We start from the raw sequence: 26,459 nt of genomic DNA, 5'->3' as shown, positions 1-26,459 counted from the left end.
CTCCTCAGGTTAAAGACCGGACTCGGTGACAGCCGACTCACTAAGGTACCGAGTGTCACCTGCAGCCTTCTCAGGAGACATCCCGCTGGCACCCCGCCCCACCCCCTCCCTTGCAGGCAGACTCTACTCTCCAGACTCCTAGCAGATGACTTCAGATTACTCTAGTTGAGAGGTCTTACTTTCCTCTGCTTCTCTGGATCTTCCTGGGCTATTTTTTCATACCAAGCCTCAAACATGCCATCCTGACACTCATCCATCCATTCTGAATTCTGCTTGGCATCAGCAAGCTCATCTTCTTCACTCCATTGGCTGAAAGAAGGACATAAAGAGAGAAAAGCATGCCTCTCCCAATAATCAAGGAAAGCGCTGGTTAGCAGATCTGTGTCCTATGGGTCTAATATATGGGGCATTTTTAAACTTCTGAGGGGAAGAGGTCAATTTGGTTCTCAAAGCCCTGGAATTTGCCAGATGTGTGATAGATATCCATAAATAAAATGGAGAAACCCTTTCCAGAACAGACTACAATGGGTGAGGAATTAGAGCTTGAAAGGTTGTACCTACATGGCTTAATTCCACTCAACAACCATTTGTGGTGAACCTACTATGTGCCAGGCACCGGAGCCAAATAAAGTGATTTTTTTTTTTAAGTCTGATTTGCACATGCTCAGCACACCCTAGTGGTATCAGCAGGAGAAGGGAGAGACCCTGGGGCTTCGGCTCTCCCACTAGCTGCTGTAAGACCTTGACACAGCACTCAGCCTTGGTCCTTGGTTTCCTCATTTCAATAAAGAGTTTCATACATCGGGGCCGGCCTGGTGGCGCAAGCGGTTAAGTGCGTGCGCTCCGCTGCAGCGGCCTGGAGTTCACCGGTTCAGATCCCAGGCGCACACCGACGCACCACTTGTCAAGCCATGCTGTGGTGGCGTCCCATATAAAGTAGAGGAAGATGGGCATGGATATTAGCCCAGGGCCAGTCTTCCTCAGCAAAAAGAGGAGGATTGGCAGATGTTAGCTCAGGGCCGATCTTCCTCACAAAAAAAAAAAAAGAGTTTCATATAGATAACCTATGGGCTCTTTTAAGATGTAGAATTATGGGGCCAGCCCCGTGGCTTAGCGGTTAAGTGCACGCTCTGCTGCTGGCGGCCTGGGTTCGGATCCTGGGCGCGCACCGACGCACTGCTTCTCCGGCCATGCTGAGGCCGCGTCCCACATACAGCAACTAGAAAGATGTACAACTATGACATACAACTATCTAGTGGGGCTTTGGGGAAGAAAAAAAGGAGGAGGATGGGCAATAGATGTTAGCTCAGAGCCGGTCTTCCTCAGCAAAAAGAGGAGGATTAGCACGGATGTTACCTCAGGGGTGATCTCCCTCACCAAAAAAAAAACAGATGTAGAATTATGAATTTCCATAATTGCAGTTTACAGTTTGTTTTAGCAACCAGAATTTTAAATATGAAAGGATTTGCTTGCCAGCAAATGCAAAATATTTACCAACCAACGAATACATATTTGTTCATTCATAAATTCCAACAAATTGACGTTAGGCCTACTCGTACTTAGCTTTGGGCTAGGTGCTATGAGGGATTGGTAGTGAAGGGTGTGGTCCCATCCCCAAGGACGACATCATGCAGGCACAGGCAAAGCTTGAAACAACAAGCAGACTGACAGCTAAAGAGCTAGCATGCTGATGCCCAATCACACCTTCCCCCCTCAGCAGGGCAATGACTAAGGTTTACTAAACAAGGAGACAGCTTTAATTCTATCTGCTTTTCCCAGAATATCTCTTCTGAGAGAGCGAAAATTGTCTCAATGTTGACTCATTCATTTATCTCCCCCTAATTCTCTCCTCTTGCTTTTCTTCTCCCATTGTCTTCTTTCTTTTCCGCAGACATGAGTGGATTTGAGCAGGGTGGAGAGATACTCATTAAAAATGGAAAGAAAAAAAAAAACTTCACATACTTTTTTTCCTCATACCTTAAGTCCTTATAATGTGCAAGAGATTATAGTGGCTAAAATCACACATAAATTATTAAAAAAAAAAATAAAGAAAAGGATTCTCCAATTCAACAAACTATACTGGGATCTCCAAAAATACAGAGGATCCTCATTCTCCCCGTTACAATATCACCACCACCAACTTACATACACTACCATGCAGACATTGTTCTATTGAGAAATAGAACTCATTTATTCTTCACAACAATCCTATGAGTTAGGTACCATTATTACCTCCAGCTCTAAAGATGAGGAAACTGCGGCACAGAGGGATTAAATAAGCGGCCCAAGGTCATCCAGCTAGTACGTGGCAAAGCCAGCATATTACACAGAGAGTCTAGCTCCAGAGTCTGTGCTCTGAACCCCTATGCCACGATTCCTGTATCTCATAATCTACTTTAGGAACTGCAGCATGCAGGACTGTGTGCTTACCTGATCACATTGTCATGGACACTTATATTTTCTTGCGACATTTTCATAAGGAGATCTGGTAACTGAATGTCAACAAAGAAGGAGAGGTCACTGGGTTCCCAGCCCATATCCAAAAGATGAAGCAGCGCTGTCTGAACACAGGACAAGGCAGGCAGCAAAGACCTAGAGAGACCAGGAAGGTGAAACTTATCAAAGCTGCCCATCGCCATCGGACAAAAGAGAAACAAGGCAAGTCAGAGACCTGGTCTGTTTGTAAGTGGAAAGCAGAGGGAACTCCAGATTGCTGGTTTGGGTTCCTCATAATCTCCTTTCAAATTTCTCATACTCCATACAAAATCTCTTCAAAAGACAGCATAAGAAAAAGACTTCTGAAAGCATAAAGTACGGTTTCCACTCTGCCAAGACTACCATAGGGGACATTTTATGGTAAAGGACTGAATAGTAAAAATCACCTCCTGATAAATAGCAAAATCAGGGCCAGCCCCAAATCAGCCCAGGTTGTGAAACTCAGACGTAGAACAGAACCATTTGATTTAAGGTTCATGTCTAAACCATACTATGGAGGAGATTGGGGAGTGGCTTTATACTCCAGTTTTAAAACTGTACATAATACACCAAAAACTGAAAATAACAAGTTACAAATTCTTAGATAAATGAAGACCCATCCCCTTTAAAAAACTATACACACTATGTAGAAAAAAGCCTCAGAGAAAAACAAACTAATAAGTTAACATTAGCAATTAGCTCTAGAACGTAAGATATGGGGTTATTTTTATTTTACTCCTTGTACTTTTCTATGTTTTCAGTATTGAAAATGTATTTCTCTTAAAATCAGAAAAAATACAAATAGTTTTTTCTCTAGAAATTATAAAGTTATCCAGTACCTGTCATTTATGCTACTAAATCCTTTAACTGCTTTGACCAAAAACAGAACCAACTGATAGTAAGTGTCTCGAATTTCTTTGTGTAGATCTGCACCACAGGCCTCCAGGTGTCCAAAATAACTAGAAACAGAGGAAATCATCAATCACTTAATTGCCAGAACATCATGTATTTAATAATCATTATTCCTTACATAAAAAAGAGCCAAGAAGCAGGAAGCTGAATGAAGTGGCACAGAAACTTTAGTAATCACAAATATAAAAACTTCAGAAAGCAATGGACAAAACAGCAAGTGAGTCCATCTGCTGGGTCAAGAGGGCTGCCTACAAGGAGTATGGAGATGACAATTATTTATCTTTCTTTGTTAATATAAACAAATATAAAGCCCTCCCACCACTACCTGAGTGCCAGATACTGAGTTAAGTATTTTTCACAAATTATCTCATTTAATCCTCTCCACATGGTCATGCCCACCCCTCTGCCGCCCTCAGTGATGACTTTAGCACCAAGCTCATTGTCTTTTCTACCTTGATCCTTGTCACCTTGGAGACTTCAACATCCATGGGAATGATGCCCCAGTTCCTCTGTCTCCAGATTCTCTGCCATCCTCACCTCCAACGATCTTCTCCTTCATACCCTTGGCCATCCTAGTCTGATGGTTATTTCCTTGACCTTGTCATCACACTAACGGCCATTACCTCTGAAATCCTGACTTCAGAGCATCCTACTCTGACCATGACCTCTCATCCTGTTCACCTACTGAGACTCCCACAACTGCCTTTCAATCCCAATGAGCCCCAACCCACGACGCTGCCTCTAGTTCACTATCTACTACCCTTGCTGTGCCTTCTCTTTGCTCCATACTCAGCTTAGATTCCATGGCCCAGCACCATAATCACATCTTAGCAATCACCAACTCCCTTGCTGCTTTCTTCCTCCACATACATGCATAAGAAATCTTAAACCTATATCAAAACAGCTAAGTGTTGCTGGAGGAAACACCACACGCCCAAGCTGACTCATATCACTGTAAACTCACAACCATAATTCTCAAATAAGCACTCAAAATTGTCAGGCGACCAGACTGACTTTCCCAATTTTCATTACTATTTCAAACCTTCTTGCCTCTCTTTAAACTGCCATTACTTCCTCCTAAATCTTCATTTCTAGCTGATGACTATCTTCATATTTTATTTTCTAAAAATAGAAATGATCACACAAGAATTCCTTCATCTTTGCACCACCAAACATCTTGCATCTCTATCCATGCTCTTTCCTCTTGCTACCACAGAGAGAGTCTCCTGGCTCTCTCAAAGCCCATCTTCTCTACTTACACAACTGCTACTGCATTGATCTCTTTCTTCTTGAGTCAAATTTCCTCATTACTGATTCATTCACATCAGGGTACAAACACACTCTAACATCTCTTAAAAACCCTCAGTTGATCCCACATCCCCTCCAGTTACTGCCCTGTTCCTCTACTCCCCTCTGAAAATAATTGTTTATAGTCTCTCTCTCCATTTAATTACCCCCATTCTCTTCTCAACCCAGTTCAACTGGGCTTTTGTCCCCATGGCTACAGTAAGACTGTTGTCAAATCCAATGTGTTCTTATCTTACACAACCTCTTGCATTAGCATTCGACCCAACTGACCATTCTCATCTTTTGAGATACATTCTTCTCTTGGCTTCTATGACTTCACCAGCCCCTGGTTTTTGCTCTCAAAGGCCACTCTTTCTTGATCTTCTTAGCTGACTCCTCCTCCTCTGCTTGACTTCTAAATAAAGAAATGCCCCTAAGGTTCAGTCCTGAGTCCTCTTCTTGTCCATGTCTGCACTCTTTCTAGGAGGTCTCATCTGGTCTCAAAGCTTTAAATACCATCTATATACTGATAGCATCCAAATTCTATCCCTAGTCTGGCTTCTTTCCAGAACTTTACACTCTTAGCTCTCTTTTCTTGGTATCTTTACTTGGATGTGAAAGAAGCAGTTCAAACTTAACATGACCAAAACAAAACTTTTGATTTTTGCGCCAATCTGTTTCTTCCATACTCTTCCCTTCAGTAAAATGCAATACCATCCACACGACTGCTCAAGCCAAAATCCAAGGAGTTTCTTTCCCCATGATTCCTTTCATTCACCCACTACATCTAATCCATCAATAAGTCCTGACAATTCTATCTCCAAAATCCTGAATCTCATCCTTTTCTCTCCATCTCCAGTGCTATTCCCTGGTCCAAACCACTACCATCTCTTGCCTGGACTACTGCAAGAGTCTCCTAACTGCTTTTCTCACTTTCACTCTTTTTCATAGTAGGCAGAAATATCTTTCACAAATATAAATCACACTGTGTTCCTCCTGGGCTTAAAATTCTCCAGGGGTTTCCCGTCCACGACTCAGTATAAAATACACACACCTTAACTTGTATCTGACACAGCTTTCTATGATATGGGCCCTGCCTAGTTTTCTGACCTCGTCTCCTCCCATTTCCCCTCACTCAGGCACAATGGCCTTCTTTCTGTTCCTTGGGCTAATCCCCCACCCTAGCCTCTGCGCTGTTCCTTCTGCCTTAGTGCTCTCCCCCTGACCTCAGCTGGTCACTCATTGCTTGGTTTACATGTCATCTCCTCAGCCGGTCTTCCCTGACTGCTCAAACTAGGTCACTCTGTATGAAATCACCACACAGCAATATGACTATCTGACATATATATTTCTTATTGTCTATTTCTCCTCAATAGAATACAAGCTCCACTGGAACAAGGATCTTGTCTGCCATGTCCATGGCATATACAACACCTAGAACAGTGCCTGGCATAGTCAACACTCAGAAAATATTTATTGAATAACTGTTAGAACAACCTTGTGAAGTACTTAGATTAATGTCATTACTGTAAATGAGCATTAAATTTAGCTCACAGCTTCCAGGAGCCAAATGATGAGTATGGGTATATGGGGAGTACAATCCTTACTGTCTGGGAAAATAGCTGATAAACTCATCAGGAGGAATGAACATGTTCCTGGTATTTACTTACTAAAAGGAGGGAACCCATTTTTTCTTAGGATGAAAGAATGAATTGACCAAAAACGTAAATTTGTATCCTACGTGGAAATGACAGTTATTAATTAGAGAAGACAATTAGGATTTCTTTAAAATGACCCATGCTTGTTTTCCTTGCAGACTTGTAATTTGTACTTACTTGGTAAACTCTTTCTGGCAGGTCAGAAGTTCCAACAGGAAAAGTATATAAGGCGGATGGAAGCAATGAGGCTGTCCAAGGGATTCTGCACAGTACTGAATTATCCTCAGGACTTCAAGGACGCTCCGGGCTTGGGCTTTCTTCAAGGAAAGAACCTTTACAACACTGGAGACAGAACTCAAGTCAGGAACACTCAGAAAACTCTTGAGCCGGGGCAGAAAGAAAACATACACCCACCCAAGTTCTGATGCCATATTAATAGAAAGGAAATATTATTGTGAGGTATCAGAAATATCATTCAGGGAGGATATCAATACCTGTTTGCTACTTTCAGTGATTACTCAGCAGCATTACAAATCAGTTCATACCAACTGTTCAGAAGCCCAACGCATATTAAAAAATTAATTAATTAAAAAGGAACTTGAATATTTTTACTTCCCCATAGAGACAAAGCCTTAATTCTTAGGAGAGGAAATTAAAACATGCAGTACTTCCAGAGACGTAGGCTCACTGACAAGTAATTTTGTCAGAAAATATCAAATCCTAAATTTCTCCCAGGGTAAAATAAGACAAATTTATAAGTCGCAGCTACCAAAAGAAATATTTCTTTTTTTTATCCCAACAGTACATTATTGAGTTATAATTTACATACAGTATACTGTACAAATCTTAAGTGAAAAAATGCTTCTTTAAAAGAAAAAACAATCACCAAATTTTTTTCCTTGAATATTCTAAAACAAATCTTGATCTATCATTCAAGTATTATTTCTTCACTTTTAACATGAATTGCAAGCCTTTGACTAGACTGGGTACCCACGGCTTGAGGAAAGGAAGTGCTGGGAAGGTAACGCCTGGCTCACCTCTCGTGGGAGAGTGACTGATCTTTAATGAAGTCCATGACGTCCTTCAGCACCGGGTATTTCTCTTTTACTGTGGGCACCGGTCTGGCCTCCTCCATCGATCTGAAGGAGAGTAGCCGGAGTCGCCCCCGCGTGAAGGGAGGCCGCCGGGTAGGAGTGGAAGGTGACGGGGGTTCTTCAGCTGTGGCAGAGGATACTTCTGCAGCAAGAGGGCCACTGCTGGGTGGCAGCTTTGGCTGGACATCCAAGTTAAGACTCCCGTCTCCTGCAGCTGGGGGAGCTGCTTCAGCAGGAGGTGCGGAAGCTGGGACGTGCTCTTCCACCACAGAGCTCGTCCTCTGGCGCTTGTCGAGAGGCTGCAGATCATCAGTCTCATCCGCAGTCACCAACTTGGCACAGCTTTCTTTTGAACTTACACCCATGGGCAGAAATTTTAGTAATAGAAGACTCTTTTGAATACACTCTTTCGCTAAATGCAAAAAGCAAGAAGATAATGAAAAAAAAGTCAAAATCAAACTTATTGCCTACTTTTGCAAAGAAAATAATCTATTTAAACTATATAATTTAGGAGGAGAAATATCTCCATTAATACAATGATATACAGATCTACCGACAGAATAGAATCAAATTTTATCTCATCATACAAATCAAAATCTTCCCAGCGCTATCAGCACACTTTAAAAAAGTTTTACTGTGGAAATTTTCAAACATACAGAGAAAGAATAGGATAAGGACCCCTCCATGCACCCCTCACCCAGCTTCAACAGTTATCAACCCAGGACCAGTCTTGTTTCACTCCCTACCCACTCCCCACTCCTTGGATTATTTCCATGTAGATCCCAAGCATCATAATTTTTCATCTAAAAACTTCAGTATATTTCTCTAAAAAAATAAGAGTTTTAAAAAATAACATAACCATGATATCATTAAAAAATTAACAGTTAATTCCTAATTTCACTGAATATTCAGTGTGAGAACACTTTGAAAACATAACAAGATGTAGCTGAAAAAAGCACCTGATGCCTCATAAGAGAAGTAAATAGAAAGATGCTCCATTTGCATCATGTTAATAAACAGTTGCTCCTCTCTGGCATTTTTCTATTTGTGCTATATCCTTGGAAATACTATTTAGTGCCTGTGTTACCTTCCCTAGGTCAACACAGCTTCAACTAAAATAATCTAGAAGATGGGTTACTGGTTTTCTGTGAAATGGAAACAAGGCCCAGTACTGACAGTTGGCATCGACACACTCACCCAGGCTCTCAGGGTTTGTCTCAGCAGCTTCTGACCCGAATTTTTCTTCTGCCTCGTTCCCCAGGCTCATCAGGGACTTCTGCTTCATCTCTAACTGGGGGGAGGATTTGAGCCACATAATTACACTGTCCAGACAGGGCAGCAAGGGCAGCCACAGCAAACTACTTCAAAAGCACACAGCACTGAGATCATGGAGAACTTGACAGTTATTGTCCAGCTGTTGAGGACACAAGGTGGAGCTGTTTTTGTCTGTCCTAAAAGCAATCCAGGCTTTGAAGCTGTCAAAAGGTGTATCTGCTAAACTACCTTCTTTTCAACCATGTGTTATTTGGGAGAGGTTTGTACCCATGACCCTATTATTTAAAAAATTCTAGAACACTGGAGCTGGAGGGGCCCTTAACTAAAGCCAACCTAGTACAGACAACGAAGCAGAAATCTAGAGAAGTGAAGGGTCTTGCTAGGGTCATACACTCAGTTTGCTGCAGAGGTTGGACCAAAATTTGATTCTACCCTGAATAAGGGGACACTTCTAAGTGATGCTGCAACTGCCAGGCAGAGAACAGTGCTCCTAGGACCACCACAGGCAATGGTCACAGTGTGGGCCAGAGTGCTTACAGCCCAGGCAGAAGGCCATGTGTGATGTGCGAGATGCCAAAGTCTTGGAGAGAAGGTTGGCGTCTTGTCCAACTTTCGGCAGTCTGTCCTATGCTAAACCAGAAGCACAATCTACAATGTGCCTTGTCAACTGCCAAATCCTTTTTACTTGAACTGTCTGTGGCAGCTGACTTTATCAGACACTCTTTTTCTTAAACTGCTACTACTGTCTTGGCTTCCCTAACAACACACTCTCCTGATTCTCCTCCTACCATTCTGAGGATGACATCTTTTAATTTCTTTTGAGAGATTCTGTTCATTTTGGTCTCCATCTATCTATTCAGTATATATTGAGCACCAACTATGTTCTAATCATTGTGGAGTCTGTCCAACGCTGTCTGCTCCTGGATAAACTCATACATTTAAAAAAAAATTATTACCAACCATTTGTAGTTATTCTTATCTCTGCCTTGACATTTCCACGAAGCATCAGCCATTTAGATTCTTTCACATTTACTAAATTCTCCAGCTAAATGTCTCAGATAACCTAGATGTCCTCATATTCAGAATGTCCCAAACTGAACTTACCTCCCCACTTCCAGATCCAAGACGATTTTTCCTATTCTGGTCAATGCTTCTACCACCAAGTCACCCAAACCAGGAACATGGGAACAGTCCTAAATTCCATCCTCCTGTTCACCACTTATATCAATCACAAAGTCTAATTATTTTATTTCCTAAGTAGCAGAAACCATCCTCATCTAATTACTACAATTAGTCTCCTGCTTTCAATCTCATTATCCATCCTCTACTCAGTTATTTAAAGATTTTTTTTCCCCAATTACTATACAATATTTAGGATGATTGTGAATATATAAAAAATAAAATACTAATATATAGGTATTCATCTCCATACCGAAGAAATAAAAACAATTCTGAATTTGGTGTTTTTCATTTCCATGCATTTGTATAATTTTACTACATATTTATGCACACAACATATAGATTTGGTTTGTGTTTAAACTTGATAAAAGGAATAGCACACTTATGCATTCTTGTACAACTTGCTTTTTTTTTCATCACCATGTCTGTGAACACCATCTGAGATACATAGCTCTATTTCATTCACTTTCGTTGTACTATAGTATTATATTATCATTTTACATTGTAATATAGTCTTATATATTAGACTAGTAATATATAATCTTATTGTCGGGCTGGCCCCGTGGCTTAGCGGTTAAGTGCACCCGCTCCGCTGCTGGCAGCCCAGGTTCGGATCCCGGGTGCCCACCGACGCGCCGCTTCTATGGCCATGCTGAGGCCACGTCCCACGTGCAGCCACTGGAAGGATGTGCAGCTATGGCATACAACTATCTACTGGGGCTTTGGGGGAAAAAATAAATAAATAAAAATATATTAATCTTATTGTCCATCCTCCTACTAATGGATATTTGTTCTTCCGGTTTATTGCTGTCACAAACAATGCCGCAGAACCACTTTTCTAAAATGCAGAGAGGCCTCGCCCCTGCCTAAAACCGTCACTGGTTGCCCAGTATCTAAAGCAATGCATTTCCTTCCGGTCTAAGAGGTTCCAGAGTGGCCTTTGGGGTTAGCGAAGGAGGTAAGAGGAGCTCAGCTGAAGCCTGTTTACTCTGAACGTTCTCAACACTCACCGAATTATGATTTCAAGGGTTCTAAATTATTTTATATCCGTTTATTCACTGAACTTTAAAAAAATTCCTAAAGTTATATTCTTGAGAAGACAGCTACTTACCTTAATTCCGTGATATCATGGTGGGAAAACTCAAAATACATAAAAATCACACGCAAAGGAAAATCTTACCATCCATATTCGAATCCCATCTGCCAAGGAATACACCTGTGCAAACTCCTCACTCAGGGCTGTCTTGCCCCCACTGTTTACTGGGGAAAGGAGAGACCGAGAGATTACATTCAGTTAACATAATTCACTACTGCAACAGTAAGCACAAAGTAGTTTCCAAATCTCCTAACTCATTAGAAAAAGCCCTTCCCCTGACACCCACCCACACATTGGGCGTGGTAAGAGAAGCTGGGGGGGGGGATGATCAATTAAGCCACAAATAGCTGTAATGGGTTCTGTGTGTTACTTCAAACTAACTTTTTTCAAACGAACAACATCTGAAATGGATATGCTATTAAAGTGAGTGAAATATTAAAAGTAAAAAATATAGGGCCGGCCCCATGGCTTAGCGGTTAAGTGCATGTGCTCTGCTGCTGGCGGCCCGGGGTTCGGACCCCAGGCACGCACCAACGCACCACTTCTCCGGCCATGCTGAGGCCGCGTCCCACATACAGCAACTAGAAGGATGTGCAGCTATGACATATAACTATCTACTGGGGCTTTGGGGGGGAAAAAATAAATAAATAAAATCTTAAAAAAAAAAAAAAAGTAAAAAATATAAAGGTAAACTATTAAAAATATTAAAAGTAGGGGCCAGCCCAGTGGCACAGCGCTTAAGTTCGCGCATTCTGCTTTGGTAGGCTGGGGTTCACACGTTCGGATCCTGCGTGCAGACTTATGCACCACTTATCAAGCCATGCTGTGGCAGGCGTCCCACATATAAAATAGAAGAGGATGGGAATAGATGTTAGCTCAGGGCCAATCTTCCTCAGCAAAAAGAGGAGGATTGGCAACAGATGTTAGCTCAGGGCTAATTTCTTCACCAAAAACAAAAACAAAATTAAAATTAAAAATATTAAAAGATAATTATTGACATGCAGAAAAGTTCATGATATATATTAAGTTAAAAAGGCCGGTTATGAAACATATAAAAAAATTATCTTATTTAAACAGAGTATACAGGGGCTGGCCCCGTGGCCTAGTGGTTAAGTTCAGCATGCTCCGCTTCGGCAGCCCAGGTTCAGTTCCCCGGCATGGACCTACACGACTTGTCAGCGGCCATGCTGTGGCGGCCACCCACATACAAAATAGAGGAAGACTGGAACAGATGTTAGCTCAGGGTGAATCTTCCTCAGCAAAAAAATAAATAAATAAAAATAAAAAAATACATCTTCCCTTTTAAAAAATAAATAAAAATAAAAAGAGTATACATATTAAAAACATGACGTTCATATATGCATACACATATAAATATACCTAGATAAAAGGACAGGTAGATATATGGAAAAACGTTAATAGGGCTGTTCTTAAAGTCTCTTGAATAGAGATGTTCTTGAGAATACAGTCAATAATTATTTTAAGCTTTTCTGTACTTTGTAAGTTTCTACATGAATGGGTATTATTTTTATAATTAGAACAATAACAAACAAGTTGTGTTTTTTTTTTTTTAAAGAAAGACCTACGAGGCCTGCCCCTTCTCTTCCTCTAAAAACCAAAGGATAATACATTAGAAGAGTGTGAAGCTCTCTGCTGAAGCAATGTATAATGCAATGATATTTCCTGAATACCTAGAATGTGCTGGGCTACATACCAGGCACTGGGAATAACACAATGTTGAGAAAAACAGACACGATTCCTGCCCTCAAGCAGCTTATAGTCTAGCTGAAAAACCCCTCCTGTATATTTCTAACCCAAAAGGGTGACCAATTTTTAGACAAAGATGAGCAAATGAGCTAGACAAGGACCACTCTCTAAGCGGTTCAGTCTTGAAGAACCCATGAATAGCCCTTAAAGGAAGAAACAGAAAGAACTGAGACCAGCTATGCCTCCTTCAAAGCCACAGTGGTAGGTATGCCATAAACAACCTGTATTCAGTGAAATAGTTCCAGTTCCCACATTTGACTGTGTGTTTATCTATTGCAAATACATATGCGATATCTGAACATGATTTGAAAAGACACTGGGGGAACTCTCTCCCAGCCAGAAACCTTCTGTTTCTCAGCTCTTAACTCACAAGGATTTTATCCTCCTACTCAAAGTTCCCATAGGTAATAAAGACTGTCCAGCTCGCTTACCCCATTTTCACTACAAAAACATACACTGCACTTTTTTTCAAAACCATACAGGTCACCTCACCCACCATCCCCCAGCAAAGACATACTCTTCCATATGACAGTTGTTTCCATAAATCATTCATGCCTCTATGTAGTTTTATATTTTTCAACAGCTTCTTACAGGAGATATTAAGATTTGAGGGAGCAATGGAGATGTTTTAGAAATCAGGAAATAAACTCTGCAATGTGAGATCCAAAGGACTCAGCAATAAAGGTAGTAGTGATGATAATATCAATAATAATAAGAGCAACAGTCAATTACCTCCTCTAATGGAAGGAAGCATGTGTTCCTGCTTATTTCATCTGCACCATGGATAGAACACATAACCTGCCAAAGTGCTTGGGAAAACCCATATCTCATCTTTAGGTAGGGTTTGAAATGCTTTTCCCCTGAAAGATTATGAGTAGAGAGAGACTCTCCCTCTTTGTGGGTCCTGTTAGGCTGCAGGCCACATACACAGTTAATACACAGAGATGATATCCCTGGGGGACATGAGGAAAAGAAATGGTGAGGAGCAGGCTATTGACAAAGGAAGCTGAGCAGGGATGATGCTACAAAGAAGCTGTACGTCTAAAGATAAGAATTAATACCTACATTTTCCTCCTTGGTTATTAGCACATTCAATTACCTAAACATCTCAGGTTTTAATTGGAATTTCTTATAATGTTAGAGCTAATCAACTCTAAGCTTTTACAGACAAGGATACTCAGGTGCAGAAATGTTGTCTGATTAACCTGAAGCTGCACAGCATCTAGTTTTTGAGCTGGGACTATAACCAAAGTTAAGGTTTCTTTCCATTAAACTTCTTGGCAGTTTTCCACGAGAATTCTGGATAAAGACAAATTATCTGCTAATTAGGAAACCCACGGCTACTTTGCCATATATTACAATCTGCTAACTGTAAATTGGTCATGAATCTTTTGACTGGCAAAGTAGGACTAACAAGATGAAGTCTACAGTTGTAGAAATACGTTTATATTTAAAAATATTTAAAAATTTTCACTTAAAGACAGGCTTTCTTAAAACTTAGCAATTGGCCTTCAGATCAAAAATATTCCCTGTAATATAAGTTACCATATTTTTGCAGCTTCTCATATAAGTCTGGAGTGCGATACACCAGAGCAGCAAAGGTGGCGTTCACAGCTTGATCAATAGTGGAACCAGCAACTATATCTGTCTTTGGGGCCTGTTTTCTACATGCCTGTATGAATCCTTTGAAAAGTTCTGAATATGGCCCACAGAAGTTCTGGGCAGGATCTGACTGCGCAAAATCAAGAAGAAAATGGTGGCAGGGATCATCACGGATGTTCTTAACCTGGAAACAACAACAAACAAATCCCATCATGTTTAACACATTCACTCAAAAAATAAAGTTTACTGAACACCTACTAGGCCAAAGCAGAAGTATAAAACATGGTGCATACTCTCAGGAAGTTTAAATCTATTTTGGGGAGACTAGACAGATATATGGGTTAAAAAAAGGTAAACATAAATAAAACATTAAGAGCATTAAAACTAGCACTACTATAAAGCAAAGGATTATCAAGTATCAAATGCCTAGAAGGGACACCCAGTGCTGAGAATCCACAGGAGAGAGCTCCCGGCAGGTTAAAGTAATTAAGAAGAGCCTCCTGGAGGATATGGGCTTTGGACTGGACCCTGAAGACTCGGCAGGTTTGGCTCTGAAGAACATAACCATTAGCAGAAGTTAAGAGTCAGTGGGGAGACTGACCTGGCCTGAAGTTTCAGCTGGGGAGTGGTGGGAACTAGAGTCAGATAGGTAAGGTGAAAGAAGACTGTAGAGAGCCTTGACTGTCACACTGAGGAGTTTAGACTTCACCCTGTGGGCAACGGGGAGCCATTAATGGTGCTTGGCAGTGGAATGACAAGATAATGCAGTGATTAAAAAAAAAACTTGGTAGGTACCAATGTAACAATGCAAGTGCAAGATGAGGGCCTGCTTAAAGGTGGAGACAGAGGAAATGGAAACAGATGAATATCACAGGGAAGAATCCATAGAGCTTGCAGCTGACTGGATAGGAAAGGTGAGAACAAGGTGGGGTTACATGTGATGCTAGGGAGGAGCGGCTCAATGCTAGGAAAACAGTAATGAAAATAACAGGAGTGAGCAGTCAGGGGAGACATCCTGGTTTTACACTTCTGGGTTAAAGGGAGTCGGAACACTGAAATGGAAATATCTAACAGGAAGAGGGAGATACATGACTGGAGCCTGGGAGAAGAACCAGGGCTGGAAACTGATATTTAGGAATTATTCACACAGGTGTGACAGCAGAAGACAGAAGAGAGGATAAACTCTTGGTGGGCTGTGGGAAAGGGAGAAAGCCTGAGTGAAGCCTACTCTTTAGAGAAGGAGGAATAAGAGAGGTCAGTAAAGAAGGCAGATGGAGTGGTTAGATTAAGAGAAGACAGTGAACTATCATGGAATCAAAAGAAGAGAGGGTCTGAAGGAACCGAATTTCATAGAGAGGTAAAGGAAAAGAGAAGCTGAGGAAGAGTCCCTGGATTCAGCCATTAACTACCGAACCACCTGGGCGTGGGGGAAGGAGAGAAGAAGGGAGGAGAAGTAGTAGAGCAGAGAGAGAGGGAAGGAGAGATGAAGAAGAGACAGCGGGAAAACTTGTTTAGTTTTTTGAAGTATTCTAAGCCTGAATAATGGGCTACCACTCCACGGAGAACAAAAGATACAGCATAAATTGTTTCAAGTTTGACTCAGCGGGCACTAGAAATAGACTCAACTTAAACGTTGTTTAATAACTCCATCAAGAGAGGTTTACTGAGTACCTACTACATTTCACTGAAGAGTCATCATTCAATATTTTTGAACACCCATTATGCACTGGCCCCTGTGGTACACCGTGGGGACACCAAATGAACAAGGGATAGTTTCTGCCCTCAAAGAGCTAAGAGCTTAGTGGGGGTGATAAGATATAAATACAAACGTTTATAATTTAAAGTAATAAATATCAGTAAACACTTTCCATCCCAAATAGAAAGACAATAGAAGAGTAAATACCTCCTTACTATCCTGGTGTGAGTGAGTGGGCCAGTTTGCTTCTAATCCCAACTCTGGACATATCTGATGCCTGAAGACAGGTTTCCACAAGGGGGAGTTTAAGACTAATGCCATTTTTGCCTGAGGTATAGCCATGTTACTTCCTAACTCTGGAAAGAGAAGAAGGCTTATGAGAGTTCTATTTTTTGCCTTAACACACTAAGAATCTTTGAACTGATGAAGAAAAGGTTTAAAAAACACTTGGACATTATTAAGACTTGGAGGGAATTCACCCACATTTACCAGAACGTTCAATCATGATACTTCATAAACACATACCCCAGATGAAACCAAACCATAAGGAAGTCCTGAAATGCTGCCATTCTGTGGAACAGCCTCAATTATAAGGTATCTCTGAGATGACTAATCTGTATAGTAAGCTGAAAACAGAATGTGAACCACCTCTAGGGTATAACAGGAGACCACCTAGGAATGTGTAATTATGGGGAAATGTTCATAATTTGTAAACTTAAGTCTGTGAAAAAAGGTAATAATTAAATACCCACCATATATGTGTTTATGAATAGACATAGAAAAAAGACCAGGTGGAAATACATAAAAATGTTAATAATAGTTATAGCTGGGTGTTAGGATTAAGGGTGGCTTTTCTCCTTGGTTTTTTTCCATCACGCAATTTTTCTATGATATTTTACTTTTATAATCAGAAAAACTCAAGAAATGATATAGAAATAAAATACACTAAAAAGTTTTATTCTGGGCCGGCCCCGTGGCTTAGCGGTTGAGTGCGCGCGCTCCGCTACTGGCGGCCTGGGTTCAGACCCCGGGCGCGCATCAACGCACCGCTTCTCCAGCCATGCTGAGGCTGCGTCCCACATATCCCACATACAGCAACTGGAAGGATGTGCAGCTATGACATACAACTATCTACTGGGGCTTTAGGGGGAAAAATAAATAAATAAAGTTATAAAAAAAAAAAAGAAAGTTTTATTCTATAATTGTTTCTTGGATAAATTTAATAACTAAGTTGAAGAAATCACTTCAAGACAAAATCCACATTCACATATTTACATAAATATTCACACAGTTAAAGGATACGCAATTAATTTACTCTATATTTCTGCCTTCTTATTGGAGTATACCAAAATTCGCTTACAAAAAAATGATAACAATGCTGCTCAAAACCAGCTCCCTCCCCCATTTGTTCTCCATAGACAGGGAAGCCACAGTATCCTTTGTGATGTATTCCAAAGTCTGGGTCAAGTAACTTTATGAAAATGGTGTCAAGTGAATACTTTATTCTGGTTTGGTTTAAAGGAAACTAAAAGGGAATTTTATCAATACCTTTGCTCTGCCACTATGTGGAGAAAACTTACACGAGGGAGAGTACCACCTTGCTCTTCAATATGGCTGTAGCAAGAAGGGAAGGGAGAGATAATGTGAACTTACGATGCATAGACTTGAGGGCCATGCACTGGGAAGCAAGGCGTCCCATCAGTCGGGAAACAAGGAGTTGTAAATCCAACCCCCAAGACACAGCAACATCAGGCAGGCCATAGGCAGTGATAGTGAATTTGTAGCCCCACTCATTGTTACTGCTGTCAGAGTGAAAGAGAAACTGTAGCCGAGGACCAGCCTTAAAGGTCACTTTCTAGAGACAAACAAAAAAGTCATGTGATCAACAGATTTGAGAAGGCAGCATTTCAGTAATAAGCATGTTCTTCAGGACTCAAAACAACCTAAATTGAATACTGGTGCATATTGTCACCATTATGTCTTATCATCCCCACCAAAACTATGAAAGGAGAAATGTACAACAGAGTAACTGAAACAGAAAATTCATAACTGCACCTCATGAAGAAGCAAAGCTGGCAGAAAACTGCTGGTCAGTTTTTTAAACCTTGGATGCCCATCCACCCACTACCTACTCAGCCAGAGGTCATGCTTGCCCATTCCTTTGCTCCCAACCAAGACCACTGACAGCAAAGAGAAGGTCAACAGTCTGAAGCAGAACTTAACCTCCCAGCCCCAGAGATCATGCAGACCTAACTGTGAGGTGGCCTCCCGGCTTTCCCCAGCCTGGTCTGGGCCCTCCTGGACCCATCAGCCTTTTCTTGCTAAGGATTACAACTTCCCATTTACTCTGAACAATGTGATATCAACCAAGAGTTGGAAAACTTTTTCTATGAAGAACCAGATAGTAAAGTATTAGACTTTCTGGGCCATACAGTCTCTGTCATGACTACTCAGCTCTGCCACTGCAGTGCCAAAGTAGCTATGGATGCTAAATAAACAAATGGGCATGGTTGTGTTCCAAAAACACCTTATTTACAAAACAGATGATAGGTTGTAGTTTGTGGAACACAGATATAAACCTTTCCTTTTACAAAAGTATAATATGAATGCTTTCCTTCAAAGACCATACCTCTATTACCCCCTGAGGGCTGACAAAAGGAGAATGGATGCAGAAGTAGGCATTTCACCTCTTTCTGGGAATATCACTCACCTTGGGCCATTTATCAGTGCCAACTTTTGTGTCATAACGTGTTTTTCCACCTCTAGCGTCGGTAAATTCCAGATAATCATACCTGTGAAAGTATAATTTCTATCACTTTCCTTCTCTCATTCTTGATCCATTATTGCTTGGGAAAAAAGAACATGTGAGTCTTACCTTTTTTCCGTTTCACATCTCTCATCAAATTCCACCTCAAAATAGGTTGCCCCTGGGCTAACAAAGACAGACACCTCATGGCAATTATTTTCATAGTTGTGGGCAGACTCCTTAGTCCACGTGTGTAACACCACAGGCTGTTCTTGCTGCCAAGTCTCGACATCCAGCTATGCAAACAAATGAGTCAAGAAAGAAAGGTTTTCATCACTCTACATCCAGCCACGTGCAGTAAACTGTGTTTCTATATCGGTGCTCCAGACAGATAGCCTTTGACACCCCTACACAAATCCTCACACAGGCTAAAAATACTGACATTCCCATCTACATACACAGACAAACATAAGGTGATCATTCAGCAGAGCAGACGTGTGGTTTTTATTGCACAATAATAACTCTGTGCTTAGCATTTATTTTCTAACTATGACAGGACTAGTTCTTACAAATCACTACTAGCATGAATTTCCAGTGGGAAAAACACTGAATTAGGAGTTTAAAGACCTTAAATTCCTATTTGAGACCTTGCCAAATCTGAGCCCATCATCTCTTCTCCCTCCTTTTTTTAAGTCTTTGCTTTTTCACTTTTAAAATTGGCTTTTTAATATATGCCCTAAATACTCCCACAGGGTGTTGTGAGACTCAGACAAGATAGCGAAAAAACTTTGTGTCCGATAAGGTTAAGTAAGGGAGAAAATTCTTTTAAATATCAAACCTTCTAATTTGCCTTTCAACATACATTTTCTCTTCTAGACTTCAATCTGGTTATTCACTAACACAGTTTTTATTTAACGACATGTGCTATAAAATGATGAAATTAATCTACGTACAGCTTCCTCTGTGTCTCCTTTCTAATGCTGACCAAGCAAAATCAATTCCGACTGGCATTTACCCTTGTTGGCAAAACCACTATTAAAATACATGGGTCTTTTAGAGGCAATTTATTTGTGTAGATCTGTACTCAGTGGTATGTTTCATTAAGTGTGGTCACATCACTCCTAAGAGGGGATACAAAGCAGGTTCAAACGCCAACTCGAGTTACCTTATTCAGTCCTCCTTCAGGGTCACTGCAAAGCTTCTTCAATAGCTCTGTTAGGGTACTGAACTCTCTCAAGAGCGTGCAGTGTGAAATGTCTAAAGTGCAAAAGTCCAGCAGAAAGATTACCTAAAGGAAGATGAATGAAGCAATTAGCATCCTCCTCAGACTCTGCCTGGGGTACAGGTCACCAAACCCCTCCCGCCATCTACAAACGGTTGCCACTTTTTCTTACCAGTTGACGAGCTGCCATCGAAAACACAGAATTACATAATTTTTCTACTATGGTTTTTCCACTATACTGTGACAAAAGGGATTCCAAAATCACTCTCATGCTTGCCAGAAACTGTCCCACATCTACAAAAACATCAAGAAAATAATTTAATACTTTATATGGTAGAAATATCACTTGCTTGATCATCATCAAGGGCAAAGCTGTCACAGAAGCTGTGGAGGGAGTTTCACATCAAAAGACAATGAGACCACCAAGTGTCATACAAATGCTTTCCTCTGAGAGGGAAAAGCAGTGCAAATCTCAGTAAAAGATTACTTTGGGGCTGGCCCAGTGGCACAAGCAGTTAGTTAAGCGCGCACGCTCCGCTGCGGTGGCGGCCTAGGGTTCGCCGGTTCAGATCCCGGATGCGCACCGATGCACCGCTTGTCAGGCCATGCTGTGGCAGTGTCCCATATAAAGTGGAGGAAGATGGGCATGGATGTTAGCTCAGGGCCGATCTTCCTCACCAAAAAAAAAAAAAAAAGATTACTTTGAAAGTTAGTGACTTATTCATTTTTTTGTCTTTGCTACTATTCAATGAGGTGGAGATATCACTTTTATAAGTGAAGTCACATGGTTGACCAACCCAGTTGCCAGTCGGCCTTTCCCTTTGTTTACAACGGGCCCATGATTAAGTGTGCTATCCATGGGCCAAGCTTTAGGTGGCAGGGCTCCACAGTGTAAGCATTTTTGTCACAGCTGCTGAGACCAAGTTTGATGGGACTGAATTTTCCACATACGATTTCTCAAACCTACTGAGTTTCATATAATTTTCTGTGGGTTTACAGGACATGAATCTGAGTATTTTCAGTTATCAGCAAAGATCACAGCAGTGCTCATACACCTTACACTCTAAAAGTTTAAGACTTTTTTTTTGGGTGACTTGATGAAAACAAGGATGACAGACTCTACTGAAGAGTGTGACGCCATCTAGGAGTGCCGTATGATTGCAAAGGCAATGTTTAGGCTGTGAAATGGCCCAACCCTCCAATAAAAATACTTAAGCATACTATCACATTCGGACAGGAAACTGGGTAGAAAGACATGCTACAGAATTCTATTTTAAGAAGAAGAGAAAAAAAAACAACCCAAAGACAGACCTGATTTGTATCAAAGAAAAGAAAATCATAAGCACACTCTATGCATGAGGTACTAAGGAAAAGAGTACCCACACAGATTCAAAACCCAAACACCTGTTTTCACGGATTTTGTTCTGAAACTCACATTTTTCAATAAGGTCGACGGCAAGATCTTTGGCTCCAGAGTCCGTGCTCTTCAGCTGCAGGTAGCACCAGGAGAGCAGGCTGCCCTGGACAGACCAGAACAGCGAGAAGAGCACAGAGTGAACCTCCCCTTGTGCCCCATCGAGCATCAACAGCTCACACTGCAAGAGAGGAGACAAATAGAAGTGTTTACAACAAGGTCATTCACAGGACACAGCCAAGGGCATTCTCTAAGAGAGCAGCTGTCACTGGCAAAAAAATTCTAGGGAAATGAGGAATAGCCAGGAAAGAGCTTTCAACCCATAAGTGACCAAGAAAGACGGTATGATGAAACCTCCTCTCCTGCCCTCAGCTTTTCAGAACCTTTACAAATGGTTTTTACTCCATATGTCATCTCCTTCTGCCCCTCAGGAACCTTATCCCACTGATCATCTCTTTTCTCTCTTATATCTTCAAATCCCTCTTCTCTCTGGCTCCTTCCCCTGAGCCTTCAATCAAATCCCCCCCTTCTTAAGAAACAATCCTTCATCCCTCTGTGGCTCTCTAACCCATCAGCTTTATTCTCTGGAGTTTCTCTGAAGAGTCACCTGATCTCTAGGGCTAAACTCTTATACCTAAGAACCACAAGATATGTTCATATCATAACTGCTGTATAATTGCCCCAAACTGGAAACAACCCAACTCTCTCTCCAAAGTAAAATGGAGAAATAAATTGCGGCATAATCATAAAGGGAATATTGTGTGCCAGTGAAAACAAATAAACTGTAGCACATACATCAACATGGATGAAACTCAAAAATGCCACTGAGTGAAAAAAACATGTCACAGAACTGTCCCCTCACTCATTTGCAGGAGCTGGTTGATTAGCAGCCAAGGCAGCTGGGAAACCTTTGTGCTCCTTTGTAACGGTCACAGGAACAAAGTTACATTCATATTGTAAATGAGGACTAAAAGGAAAGGCACAGTGACTGCTGTATCACATGCTCCTAAAAGCAAGAGGCAAAGACAACAGGGAGCAGCCATCAGTTACCTCTCGAGCAGCAACAGAGAGGAGAGTGCTCATGACCGCCAGTACTTCACTGATGTTCAGGTTGGCCAGGTCGCCTTTCTCAGGTAAAAGCAGAAGGCCACCTGGATCCTTATCACTGAAAGGACAGAAATTAGTCATGACACCTTGTTTCAGGAAGGGGATTTTCATGCTTTCTATCTTAAAAGGTTCCAAAGATTTCAAAGTCAGTTCTACGGAACGTGAGGAGTTTGGGTCAGGAGAAAGGCCATGGTCCCAGCTGGGTCTGTGCCACTGTCTGTCCACATGTCCTTATGTAAGCACTGGCCCATACATCCTCAAGTTCTTAGAAGAGATTCTGAGGAATAAATCCCCTTGACCACCAACAGGAAATACACCTAATCTCATGACTGCTAATTTGACAATGCAGGCTAAACATTCCCTGTGTCTTCAAATGTTCTTCACATGACAGCCCCAGCCTCTTTCACCACCATCTCCGATACTCACTTCTGAACACATTTCATAGAGCCCTCTAAATCTGGCACCCAGACCAGGTATAATCTGACTTTCAGACAGTAGCTTGGGCTATTCCCAAGGAGGGCTCCTTCCCTCCTTCAAGAGTCTGTACCTCCAATAATGCAACCTATAGGCCCATTAGCTTCTTTGTAGTCAAAGCATGTAAAAATCTCCAAGTTATCCCCTCCCAGCACACTTCTTTTGCTAAACTACCATTCCGTGCTTCTGCAGTTGGGTTTTAATGTAATTGGGTTTTTAGAGTTGAGTACAGGACCCTAAACTCCTTTGGCTCCAGTTTTTGTCTTCAAAAAATATCACTTAGAAACTGAAGTGTTCAAAGAGACCCCCAATGGGTTCAACTCTCGATTGTCTTATAATGACTGGGACTTGGATTAAGGTCTTGACAAGATTTTTATTCTACCACTATTTTAGTGACTCCTGTGACTACAGAAACTTGGCTGAGCAGAGGGAAGTTACTTGATTCTCCACAAGAACGTGAAAGGAAAGGATAGCTAAAGAAAACAACTTTGCAAAGATGTGAAATATCGGACAACTGAAAAGAATTAAAAACTTACCTGAAATATGTGCACAGTGAGCGGAAAGTGAGCTGCAAGGACTGCTTGTGTTCCTGCTCAGTGACATTCCTCTAGAAAACAAGAAACTTCACATTCAGAAAATCTATTCTATGACATTCCAGACACCGAGAACTGCATGAAATGCCACTGTCCACTGTTGCAAGCATGAGGAAAGCCGAGGTCAGCAGACCACCTCCCAGCATCCAACTAAGACCTGGCTTAGTGCTAAGAGGGAGCAGAACCACCCATCTAAACAGAAGATGGCAAGTTTACTTTTGTTTACTGCTAAAGTTAACATCTTCAAGTTCTCCTGCAGGAAAGCTTAATGCAAATGTTTAGGCAGATGATCTCCAAAAGATGTACGCTTTTCATCACTGGGCATGCCATCACAAGAGGAAAGGGCACGGACAGAGTGCATTTCTTGTGAGCGTTCTGCTCACTTTTAAATAGGATCTAAGCTTTCTCTATATAAGCCAGAACAGCCTATGGTGACAGTTATAGGAATCACATCCCTTGATGGGGCACTTTTTTTCCTTAATTCAATAAATGTATTGAACACCTGCTGCTACACATGACACTGAGGGGGATTTCCAGAGATTTTAAAACCAGGGCCCTGCCTGGCACAAAGGGGTGGGAGAGATAAGATATGGTCACAAATGACAGCAGTGCTGTTTAATCCACCAGCACGAGAAGGGAAAATATAACCTTTACCACTGCTGTCAGAGGGATGGGCAAAAGGAAAGTGACTGGGCTGCTCTGCTAATAGACAGCAATGTCATTCAAGAGGTCACATGTCCTCTTTCTATTTTTCTATGTGGGACACGTGCTAGCAAAAAAATCATTTGCTTAACTGCCTGGTAAATGCTTCCAGAGTCCTGCTCACAGTCCAGTGGGTCAGGTCAGCTGATGCTGTCAAAGGCTGTAACTCACAATGTGAAAACGGGTCCCTCAAGCTGATACGCAAATTTTGCAGACAGCTGAAATACAACCACAGATCCGTCCTCCTCTCTGAAACCTTCCTCACTGAGCCTCAACGTGATTCTCCTCTGAACGCCCCCTGCACATGGGACCAGTTTTTCCTGTGGCAAGTGTTCCCACCTGGATTGCAGTCCTTTGACACCAGGGACCACATTTTATGCTTCTTTTGTTCCTCTTTTATTTCCATAGGCCTTTATGCATCCTACAGAGCACTTTTACTACATTTGCTAATTAGTTGCTGCATACAGAAAGGTCTTTTTAAAATGCTGTATCTAGTTTTCTTCATCAAACTCTTACTAGTAATTTTATTAGCTGCTTATCTACACAGACAATAAAAAAGAATCTATAACCATATCATCTATAAATTATTATTATTTTTCTTTCCAATTCCTATTTTTAAAATTTTTTACTGTGTCTTCATAGCACTAGCTAGGCTGTCTAACACATCTGGGAAATTGAAACTGACAAGATGTTCAGAGAAAACAAAGACTAATAAATTTTATCCTAATAAACTTAAGAAATAGAATCCATACAGTTAAGGTAACTAATTACCATCATGGTGAAGAGATGGTTCCGCCGGGTCTCTCGATCAGGAAAGAAGATGGCAGCCCCGTTGAGAAGAGTATTCCTAACTTCTTGTTTTAATATTTCCATAGGCACAGAGTCTCCATCCACCCTATCCACCACTGATAAAAATAAACAATGGAAGTGACTTCAATATATTCCATCCATTCACTTTCAGTATATATACAGTATCTGCTTTAACTAGCCTATAAACTCACTACTCTCCATTTTGTAGTTAACACCAGGGCAAAGAAATATTTCTGTATAGGCTAGGCAGTGTAAGGAAATTATTTTTTGTTTGTTTGTTCACATTAAAATAAAGACTACATGTATCAGTTTTTATTTATTTCCCTGTTCTTTTCAGATACAACTTGCAAAGCCTTAAAAATAACTTCAGATGATCACATGTGTTTTATTCGCAATTTATTATGCAATTTCTCCCCCTCAATCTATCAGCCTCATCCCAGTGACTTAGCTGAAGACTGAATAGTGTGATAATAATTGCTCTCAATATAACACAACTGTATATCAGACAGCAGGAGGAAGTTGTTGATGAGGAAATAAATGCTGAACTCAAAATAATGATTCAAAAGAGGATCAAGGGAAACGCTCATTTTCCAAAGAAGCAATCCCTTTCCTGGGCTTGCACGATCACAGGATCCCCTGTTCTCCACAGCAAGAGCTCCTGCAGGCTACCAGCACAGGGTCACATTAAAGGAAAAACCCCAATCCCTACCATCACACAAGTGTGTGTAGAGCTCCTTGGCAGCCTCCACTCCCCCAGGGCTCGGGCGTCGAGCCTTTGCATCCTCAGAGGCAGTCGGCGCGTCTCCCTGCAGCACCGAGAAACAGCTCTGGAGGAGCTGCAGAAGCAGGGTTTGGGCACAGATGCATTCTTCCCTTGAGCTACAGAAAGATAACGAACATCAGAGAGCAAAAACGCAAGCTGCTTTTACCCTCCAAAGCCAAACAGCTGTCTACAAAGGACTCTCCTCTAGGCATCAGGGTTGGTAAAAAGAACGCCAACCAAGAAGAAGGAAAGCGGAACGGGAAGAACACTGTACCACAGAGTCTGAAAATACAGACCCCATCTGACTTCGCCTACTGCAGGGCAAGGAAATGCATTTCTGATCCTGTCTCTTCATCTATAAAATGAGGATACTACTATAATACTTGACTTGCTCAGCCCACAAGGTTGTAATGATAATCAAATGAGAAAACATTCATGAAAATACTGCCCAAATAAGTATTTTATAGAAATGTGTTATTTCCATAACATATTATTTTATTTGTTATTTCTATTTCTAGGTGTTATTTCCCATAATAACCAAATCTTTCAAATCAGAACAATATAAACCAGTGGAAAGTAAAGAATCT

General features: G+C 41.3%; 1 protein-coding gene across 1 annotated transcript in view; it reads right to left on the bottom strand.

Annotated features, from left to right (window-relative positions):
• ZZEF1 (zinc finger ZZ-type and EF-hand domain containing 1) overlaps positions 1–26,459 on the bottom strand; it is a 129,542-nt gene that overhangs the window by 56,523 nt on the left and 46,560 nt on the right. Inside the window, exons 15-33 of the mRNA XM_058560029.1 lie at positions 25,819–25,988; positions 25,071–25,204; positions 23,541–23,611; positions 22,474–22,588; positions 21,445–21,604; positions 20,182–20,303; positions 19,953–20,075; positions 18,917–19,083; positions 18,752–18,833; positions 17,695–17,896; positions 16,249–16,397; positions 14,289–14,529; positions 11,061–11,140; positions 8,624–8,717; positions 7,370–7,838; positions 6,510–6,674; positions 3,315–3,434; positions 2,431–2,592; positions 180–309 (exon numbers count right to left, since the gene is read on the bottom strand). Of these exons, the coding sequence (XP_058416012.1) occupies positions 180–309; positions 2,431–2,592; positions 3,315–3,434; positions 6,510–6,674; positions 7,370–7,838; positions 8,624–8,717; positions 11,061–11,140; positions 14,289–14,529; positions 16,249–16,397; positions 17,695–17,896; positions 18,752–18,833; positions 18,917–19,083; positions 19,953–20,075; positions 20,182–20,303; positions 21,445–21,604; positions 22,474–22,588; positions 23,541–23,611; positions 25,071–25,204; positions 25,819–25,988 (2,956 nt within the window). The remainder of the gene's footprint in view (positions 1–179; positions 310–2,430; positions 2,593–3,314; positions 3,435–6,509; positions 6,675–7,369; positions 7,839–8,623; positions 8,718–11,060; positions 11,141–14,288; positions 14,530–16,248; positions 16,398–17,694; positions 17,897–18,751; positions 18,834–18,916; positions 19,084–19,952; positions 20,076–20,181; positions 20,304–21,444; positions 21,605–22,473; positions 22,589–23,540; positions 23,612–25,070; positions 25,205–25,818; positions 25,989–26,459) is intronic.

This window comes from Diceros bicornis, chromosome 18, assembly GCF_020826845.1.
Source record: "Diceros bicornis minor isolate mBicDic1 chromosome 18, mDicBic1.mat.cur, whole genome shotgun sequence".
NCBI classification, from domain to species: domain Eukaryota; kingdom Metazoa; phylum Chordata; class Mammalia; order Perissodactyla; family Rhinocerotidae; genus Diceros; species Diceros bicornis.
Note: the sequence above shows the minus strand (reverse complement) of the source record. Positions and strands in the feature narration are given on the sequence as shown.